Genomic DNA, 9,655 nt, shown 5'->3' on the forward strand with positions numbered 1-9,655 from the left:
TAACTCTACACTTTAGATATAATTATATTAATATCTATTTTGTAACATAAAATCAACTGAAATTAATGTAGATAGTGGGTGAATATTCAAATAAATAAAGATAATTATACATTTTAAGTAGTTAAGAGATGACAATATCATTTTTTCTTTCATACAACTAATGAATTCTGGATGAAAAATGACTTAATTATTTTGTAAATTAAAACTTTAAGAGATATCAATGTAATTATGTTAAAAGTGTGCAGCTAATTGCATTTTTTTCAAACCTTAGAAAAGGGTGAGTGTAATTTACCCATTATAATTCTCACAAATTTTTATTAGAGGTGTAATCAAATAGCTTTCTACTGTTCTAGAAGAATTAAAATCATAATTGAACCGTTAAATTTATATAACCTTACCTAAACAAAATCATAGAAATTGATTCGGTTTGGTTTGATTCGACTTTATAGTTCTAGAAATTTTATATAGCAAGAAATATTATACATATTTTAAAATACTAAAAACAACTAATTTGGTTAAATTAAATTGGTTATGTAAGATATTCAAAATCATCCTACTTATGCAATTTGAATGTAAAGAATTCGAAAATGTATAAATACATAAAACAATACATAACATAGATAGAAAAATAAATATGTGAAGTCAAAAAGACAATGAAAAAATGTATTTGATAGTACTGCTAATCGTAGGCCTACGCTTCCAACGTCGTTCCCTGATCACTAAGCCCACCAGGGTACCTGCACAAAAGCCCAGCGAGGAACAAGAGTCACCCAGCGGACCTTTCGACGATCAAGTTAGAAGAGAGAGGGGTTAATGGCCAATGATAGGAGAATAACGATAGGGAACTTAACCTTTTTGTGTGTCTTGGAAGCCTCCTTATATCCTTTGTTCACCATTTCCTTATCCACTCCGACTTGTCATGTTAGTCGAAAGTCTATGCTCTAGCTTGCCTTATTCATGGTGAGGCTGCATGTTCCGACGTGAAGGGATTATCGCATTTAATGCTGCAGGGGCCTCATTAATGGCTGATGTGTGGTGCAGTAACTCTACAAGATCTTTGTCTACTTACGTGGCTGGTTCCCCTCTTGACAAGTGTTTAGATGCCATTGGTTCTTGGTGCAACGTTGGGTTTTAGTAGTGTTGGGCTTTAATGCTTAAACCATGAATTAGGTTCTAAGTGGTGGGCCAAAAGCCTCTATGGGCCCACTTCGACTTGCCCATTAGCTTGGGGATGACCTGGGGAGAAGAAACATGGCCTAATGTGGAGTTCTGCACAGAATTTCCTGAACTTGGCATTGTCGAATTGCTTGCCGTTGTCCGAAACGATGGCTTGGGGGATTTCAAATTGGCAGACGATCGACTGCTAGATGAACCTGGTGGTGTTTCACTCAGTGATTATGGCGAGGGGTTCTGCTTCCACCCATTTGGTGAAGTAGTCAATGGCAACAACAACAAATTTGGTCTGGCCTCTACCAGTAGGCAAGGGACCAACTAAGTTGATACCCCACTTGGCGAAGGGGTAGGGGTTGCTGAGCGTAATCAATTCTATTGGTGGAGCATGGGGGATGTTGGCAAAGCATTGACATTTATCGCACTTAAGAACAAATGCGGTGGTATCTTGGTTGAGAGTAGGCCATAAGTAGCCGGTGCAGAGGATTTTATGAGCCAGAGACCTTGCACCCGAATGATTTCCACAGATGCCCTCGTGGACTTCTCTCATCACATAGGTCGCTTGAGCAAGACTGAGACACCTGAGGTATGGGCATGAGAATTCTCGTTTGTACAGTAGGTCGCTGATGAGGATGTAATTGGATGATTGGGCTCTAACTTTGGCGGCCTGCTATTTATCGTCTGGCAACTCCCCTCTTGTCAAAAATAGAAGGATGTCTGTAGTCCATGGGATAGGTTCATTTTGGAGGAAGTGAACCTCCTGCTGATTTGGCGAAGTAGCCGCCGGATGGGTCAGGTATTCAATGCGAATGCCGTGGTCGAGGTCTGACTGGTCGGCTGAGGCTAATTGGGCCATTTCGTCTGCCTTGGAGTTTTTTGACCTATGGATGTGTTTGATCTGGAAAGTATTGAAAAGGAAAACAAGAGGGAGTGTAATGTCCCTGTAGACCCGCATCGTGTCTTTCTTTGCGTCGAACTCCCCAATAATATGTACGACGATTGGTTGGGAATCACTGAACACATGAAGATGGCTTACACCAATGTCTCTGGCCAGACAAAGACCCGCTATCAAGGCCTCATATTCGGCTTCATTATTGCTCGCGTCGAATAGGAAACGGAGGGCACACTTGAAATACCCGCCCTCGGGGGCGGTGAGGATGAGACCGGCCCCACTGCCTTCTTTGCAGGATGATCCATCAACATTAAGGGTCCAGGAATGAGGGTCTTCTGCGTCGGAGTTGAATTGCGTTAGCAGAAAGGGCACATTCGGTGTGAAATTAGTGAATTTCAAGATAAAATCGGCGACGGTCTGTCCTTTGATCACTGTTCGAGGTTGGTAAGAGATTTCAAATTGACTGAGCTTGACGAACCATTGCATCAGTTTGCCTGACAACTCTGGCTGTTGCAGGACCTTTTTCAAAGGCTGGTCAGTGAGAACCACTATGGTGTGAGCTTGGAAGTAAGGCCAGAGGCGCCTTGAGGCTATGACAAAGACGAGGGCCATTTTCTCCAACAGAGAATAGTTCTATTCCGCCCCCCTGACAGCGCGGCTGATATAGTTGACTGGACGTTGTACTGAGCTATCTTCCCCGACAATGGCAGCACTAACTGCAGTGTTTGATACGGCTAAGAAGAGGAAGAGGGTTTCGCCTGAGAGCGCTTGAGAGAGAAGGGGGGTTGGCCATGCACTGCTTTAGTTGTTGAAAGGCCTCCTCAGATTCAGTGTTCCACTCAAAAGCCTGTCGGATGACTTTAAAAAATGGAAGACACTTGTCTATTGCCCGAGAAATAAAACGGTTGAAAGCGGCGACTCTGCTTGTGAGCCGTTGAACCTCCTTGACCGTTCTAGGTGACCGCATTTCTATCAGGGCCTTGATCTTTTCAGGGTTGGCATCGATGCCCCACTGGCTAACCATGAAGCCCAAGAACTTCCCAGATCCTACGTCGAAGGCGCATTTCTCTAGATTTAGCTTAATTTGATATTTGCGTAAGGTTTCGAAGGTTTCTCACAGGTCTGCCAAATGATTAGTGGAGGGTTTACTCTTGACTAGCATGTCATCGACATAGACTTGTTGGAAAGGATGGCTTGGGGTTTGTTCTCGATTGGGAGGGATATCTTGTGATGGTGGTGGAGGAGGCATAAGGAGGTTTTGTTGAAGCAAAGCGTTGATCAAGGCCTAGTTTTGCTCCGCCAAGCGGTTGATGCTATTGGTGAGTTCTGTGAAGTACTGAGGTGGGTTGTTTGGATTGAGAGGGTCGGCTTGGGGGTCAACGACGTTGTGTTGAGAAGTCATGGATCTCGTTGTGACCATTCACCTTGATGGCTAGTGAGGAGGAATTATCGGGAACGGGTCTCTGGTAACAATGAACATAACTGTTACGCGGAGTAGCGTTCCCACAGACGGCGCCAGCTAATAGTACTGCTAATCGTAGCCCCACGCTTCCAACGTCGTTCCCTGATCACTAAGCCCATCGGGGTACCTGCACAAAAGCCCAGCGAGGAACGGGAGTCCCCCAACGGACCCTCCGACGGTCAAGTTAGAAGAGAGAGGGGTTAATGGCCAATGATAGGAGAATAACGATAGAGAACTTAACCTTTTTGTGTGTCTTAGAAGCCTCCTTATATCCTTTGTTCATCATTTCCTTATTTACTCCGATTTGTCATGTTGGCCGAAAGTCTATGCTCTAGTTTGCCTTATTCATGGTGAGGCTGCCTGTTCCGACGTAAAGGGATTATCGCATTTAATGCTGCAGGGGCCTCATTAATGGCTGATGTGTGGTGCAATAACTCTGCAGGATTTTTGTCAGCTTATGTGGCTAGTTCCCCTCTTGACAAGTATTTAGATGCCATTAGTTCTTGGTGCAATGTTGGGTTTCAGTAGCGTTGGGCTTTAATGCTTAAATCATGAATTGGGCTATAAGTGGTGGGCCAAAAGCCTCTATGGACCCACCGATGTCAGTATTTACATTGCGAGTCCGACTTCAGTCACACTTTTTTTTTATAATTCTTTTTACCATCTATTCATAATGGGAATAAATCTCATATCATCACATTATATGAGACCCACTTTTATTGCGAGTAGACAGTAAAAAATATTATAAAAATGTGTGTGAATGTAATCTTATACAAAATGTTTGCAAAATTTTTATTTATAACAGAATTATAATACACAAACAAAAAATTTACCCAAAATGATGTGATCCAGTAAAAGCTATTCATTTGAAAATAATATATTTATAAAAATAAATTTATTTATCATAATAACATCTTCATATTCTTCTTCTTCTTTTTTTTTTTCTTTTTTTTTTTTTAAATGAGTTTTATATATGACTAAAAAAATTGTCGATAAGTTACAAAAATTTGTCCGATGGAGGATAATGGACCATCACATTGAGTGATTATTTGATAGTTTTATAATATTGTAGCGTATTAGTTTATTTTTATTTTGTTTTTATTTATTTATTTATTTATTTTTTTAAGAGGGTGGAGGGTTCGGGCCCATCACAAAATGAGAACTTCATTCAACAAAATATGTACTCATCTACCAGGGACGTCTTGCAGCCAAATACGCTTGTCTGGAGCTTCCTTTGTCACTAAAATTATAACAAAAAGCACTTACTCCCCCAAGTTTAACTACTGAGATGTTGTTTGGAGTGCCTTAAATAAGTGTATTTTTTTTTGGATTAAAATATTGAGAAAAAAAATATAAATGTTTGGGTTAATTTTTTGTCTTTTTATAAAAAAAAAAATGTAATAAAAAATTATACAAATAAAGTGTATAGGGAAAGAAAGTTGAATAGGTTGTACGGCTGTCCTGCTGGGGCAGCGTGTCTTACACAATAAATTATTGCTTCATTCGAGGCAAAGTGTTTGGACAGTAATGGTCGGTCTGTGGGGGTCACCACGGGTCCAATTTTAATAATCTTAACCGTTCAATATGTACAACTCGTCGAGTATTATATACTGTAAAACATCACGTTGATCGGATATCGATAGCTATATGATTGGATTAGTTTTTTTTAACAGTTAACTATCACATCATCCGTTTTGTTTATACAAAACTAATCTGATCATATAGATAACGATATCCGATCAAAGTGATTTTTTTTACAGGCATATAGTACTCGACGAGTTCCACATATTGAACGGTTCGGATTATCAAATGGAACCCTTAGTGGACCCCCAAGAGCCCAACATTACCATCAAACTTTGTGGCTTTACATATGCAATTTTTTTTTTAACCCAAAAAGTGTATGATCTGCGTTCTTGGGGCAGTACGGCTGACAGTGTAGTTCAAACTTTTGTATTATAAAAATGTATAAAATATTTTTTTAATATTTTTTATTTATGAATAGTAATGACTTTTTTTGCTTTTTGTGTAACTTTTTGACTTTTTAAATTTTTTTAGACTTGCCAAACCTGGCCTAGTGTAAGAGTTGGATTTTTCTCATATTCAAATCGCAATATGGGAGAACTTGAGCCCATGGGTCCTACAATTTCTTATTTTGATTATTCGAATCGTTCATTTTATAAAATTCTAAATGTATATCATCAGTAAAAAAATTAAATCGATTCGATAATTATAGTTTTTTTTTTTTATTTTGTCTTGTTTGTCTCTAAAAACACAAATGGTTTATTTTTAAAATTTTATTTGTCATTTATTTTTTTCTAAGCCAAGTGTAGTAAAATAAAAATATTACAATTATTAAATTAAATTATTATTTTTTTTTATAAATAAGATACATTAAGGATCCTATATAATAACAATGCAAAATATCAAAATTAAATTCATAGCGAGTCTTATAAATCCCTCAAATGCTACAATAGTTAAACTTGAATATGAGACATTCAACCCTCGTGAAACACAACCAGCCCATAATCTTGCCCATCAAATCACCATGATACCCACGCTTGGTACTTTTAAAATATAAACTCGAAAAAGAAAGCTAATGTAAAGAACTTTGCTAGAGGCTTCCACTTCGTGGGGTTGGTAATTAAAGGAAAAAATAAATAAATAAAAAATGATTTTTGACCAATCAGCATCGAGTGGGGTGCTGGGTCTCCCACTAGGGGTCGCGGATTCGGATCCTCGGTCGCCCATCACGGCGGCCCTTTCCTGTAGCCCCCAAAACGACGTTGTTTTGGGAGCAAATTTTCAAAAAAAAAAAACGCAGAGGAAGAGGGAGGAAGGAGCAGAGGAAGAGGGAGGAAGGAGGAGGGAGGAGGAGGAGGAAGGGAAGGGCCGGACTGGAGGGGGCCATAATCACAGGGGGAGGAGGAGGAGGAGGAGGAGGAGGAGGAGGCGGAGGCAGGGCCGGACGGCGGTGGGAGCTGCTGCGACGAGCGATGGCGGGCGACGATCGGGAGGCTATGACGGCGGGCGGCGAGGTGACGAGCTGCGACGGCGAGCTCGCAACCTCCTTCCTCCTCCTCCTCCTCCCTCCCTCTTCCTCTCCTTCTCCTTTCTCCCTCTTCCTCTGTATTTTTTCTTTTTTGAAAATTTGCCCCCAAAACGACGTCGTTTTGGGGGCTATAGGAAAGGGCCGCCGAGAAGGGCGACCGAGGATCCGAATTCAAGGGTCGCAACCTTTTCTACTGCGCATAATCTTGGCCATCACATCACCATGATACTCACACTCGCGGTACTTTTAAAATATAAACTTAGCAAAAAAAAAACTAATGTAAATCTTGTTAGGATATTTTAACAAAAATAAAATAGTATTTATGATTAAATGATTTTATTATTTAATGTTTACAAGACTTATAATTATGTTTTAAGTTGCAAAATTTATATTGCCATTACAATCATATTATGAGGATTTATTTCAAAATAATTATGATATTAAATGTGAGTTAATTATGTCTATACCTATTCTTCTATATAAATATATACAGGGAATATAGGTTTTGAGAATCCACAAAAGTAGTAAAGGAGAAGAAAATGTAATTTTAAAAATGAGAAGTTTTAGAGAGAGTTCTCTATATTCTATATTGATATTTTGGACAATTGTGATTTGTGATATGGTTGAAACCTCATCTGATCATAAACACTGGTGAAGGATGCTGTGAGTAATATAAATTTTATTTTAGAACTGCTTTACTCTAATTGTATCTTCACGAAAGGAGGCCAATTTGACCAGTGACAACACGACTTTCAAAATCTCAAACTTATTTATACTCTTATTTTTGTCCATATAAATTATTGTTTACAGTCATTATTATTATAATAATTATGCTAAATATTCTATTAATATTATTGCTATAGATTAACACGTCTCTGATCCCATGATGCACGATACTCCTTATTGTTAAAATAAAAAGAAGATAAATAAACCATCACACGATCTCTACTAAACTCCAAGACTTTTATGCCTATCTTAAAGTATAAACTTGGAAATATATATAAATAAAAAGAAATACAATGGACCAACATTACCATAACCTAGAAACTTGAAGACTTTAACTCTTATATAGTACTATCTTATGTTTGAGTATAATACTAACACACGAAATAATACAATAAAAATAATATAAAAAGACATTAAATATAAATTAAGAAATATATAGAAAGTAATATAATAGACTAGTTGTTTAACAGAGCACTTGGGTTGGGAGAGGCATAAGCCAACAACTCTTGATCAGCTTCAAATAAAGCCATGTCCTCTTCAAACAAATTCACCCAAATCTCAACTCCATCACCATCTCTTGCATCCAGTAGTGCAATTCCAACTGGTCCACCCTCATCGGCTGGACTCACCCATGTCGGCTTCCCCCATCCAAAATCAGTTTCATATATAGGAAACCGACACCAACTGCTATGCGCATACATCTCCATATCATCTCCCTTAACCTGCCTCAAAGATGCAATCTCTTTTGTCTTAGTGTCATCGTTTGACTCTTGAGACCCTTTCCTCAACTGACACACCAAGTTGGCCAGGTTTGTTGCTTGACTCTCGTAGTCGTGATCATCGTTGTCAAGCATTGCCCACAACATTCCCACTATATTCCCAAATGAGTATTTTGGCATGGGTGGAACAAGCCTTGACCGCATATTCACGCCTCCCACCAATGCATAAGGCCTTTGAGACCCCCCAAATCTTGACCTTGATGCAGCCACCGCGCATTTCCAAACAAGTGCTGTAATAACCTCGACGCGTGTGGGTTTCTGCAAGCTCTCGCTTTCTGTTTTGGCCTTGAGGGAAGCGATTTTTAAGGCATCGATGACAAACCTCTTTTTAACAACCTTTTGGGTTATGTTCTTGAAGGTAAGAGAAATTATAGGGATATCGTCTCTTAGAGGGAAGCGAGAGGAGGCAGCATTAAAATCTGGGACTATGGCGTCAGGAGATCCAAGAGCGATGTCTGACCAACCCTTCATAAATATGCCAATGGAGAATCCATCAGCAATTTTGTGGGACATTTTCACAGTAACCACAACTCCGTTGCATGGAAAAAAGTTAACTTGAACGAGTAAAAGAGGGGTCTTGTAGTAATCTGTGGGTTCGGGTGGAGCCAAATGGTCGATGACTTTAAGTTTGGGTCGATCAAGAAAGTTTGAAAGATGGAAGTTGTTGATGACTCGAGCTTCAACAAAATCAACACCATCATCGTTGCAATCAACTAAGAGGTTGTCTCTCAATCTTCCCGCAAGTGGGTAGAAGCGAGTGAGGGTTTCAGAGAGGGAAACCTTCAAGCGTTCCGATATTAGACCCACCATCTCTTCAGATTCACAACCACCGATAATAGTGGGAGTGGAGTAGTAGAAAGCCACTGGTGTGTAATGAAGTGTACAGTACTGATCTCTAAGTGAGAGCTTGTAGTTTCTGACGTGATGAGGAGTGGGAGAAGATGGCTTGATGGTTTCTCTAGCAATGATCTCAACCTTAATCTCCTTCTCCATGGCTTTGGTCACCTCCACTCCTCTAATCTTTTCTTCTACTTAATTGGGTTTTGAAGTTATGTTTCTACAAAGATTATCTAAAAGAATTGGAGATTATATAGAAAAGTTTGGCATATACAAAATAATTTAACTTTTTATCTTTTTCTCATCACATTTTTTTTTTACTTTTTTAGAGCATCTCCAACCCACTAGGCATATCATGCTTGTTAGTCAAAATGCCTAGTATAACTCATTTTTTTCAACTCCAATGCACTAGGCATATGATTAGGCATTTTAGCTCAATTCACATTCACTAGCTACATGTAGCTAGCCTTCAAGACTAGGCAAAATATATTTAATCATTAGGATCATTTCCCTCCATCTTTGTTGCTGATGTGGCATTTTATAAAATTAATAGTATTTAGATGAATAGCTAAAGTAAAGAGCATGGTTGGAGTAGAAACATGAAATAGTTGATAGGCAAAATAAAATATACACTTTATAGCAATATTTAGATAGGTAAAATGCCTATTACCGTTGGAGATGCTCTTACATATCTTTTCATAAAAAGATAAAAAATATACTTATTTAGGTCATTTCAAACA

At 38.9% G+C, this 9,655-nt stretch overlaps 2 protein-coding genes across 2 annotated transcripts; both read right to left on the bottom strand.

The window, feature by feature from the left end:
* Window positions 1-1,840: 1,840 nt before the first annotated feature.
* LOC145797948 (uncharacterized) lies at window positions 1,841-2,674 on the bottom strand. The gene has a single exon (XM_082885393.1). It carries the CDS (start codon window positions 2,672-2,674, stop codon window positions 1,841-1,843), a length of 834 nt encoding a protein of 277 aa, XP_082741519.1.
* A 4,848-nt stretch (window positions 2,675-7,522) lies between these two features.
* Window positions 7,523-9,236, bottom strand: LOC114293134 (akuammiline synthase 1). Its single transcript, XM_082881826.1, has one exon. It carries the CDS (start codon window positions 9,069-9,071, stop codon window positions 7,755-7,757), a length of 1,317 nt encoding a protein of 438 aa, XP_082737952.1. The 5' UTR covers window positions 9,072-9,236; the 3' UTR covers window positions 7,523-7,754.
* Between the last annotated feature and the right edge of the window lie 419 nt (window positions 9,237-9,655).

The sequence above is a fragment of the Camellia sinensis genome, chromosome 8 (assembly GCF_055761805.1).
Source record: "Camellia sinensis isolate YWXY chromosome 8, ASM5576180v1, whole genome shotgun sequence".
NCBI lineage: Eukaryota > Viridiplantae > Streptophyta > Magnoliopsida > Ericales > Theaceae > Camellia > Camellia sinensis.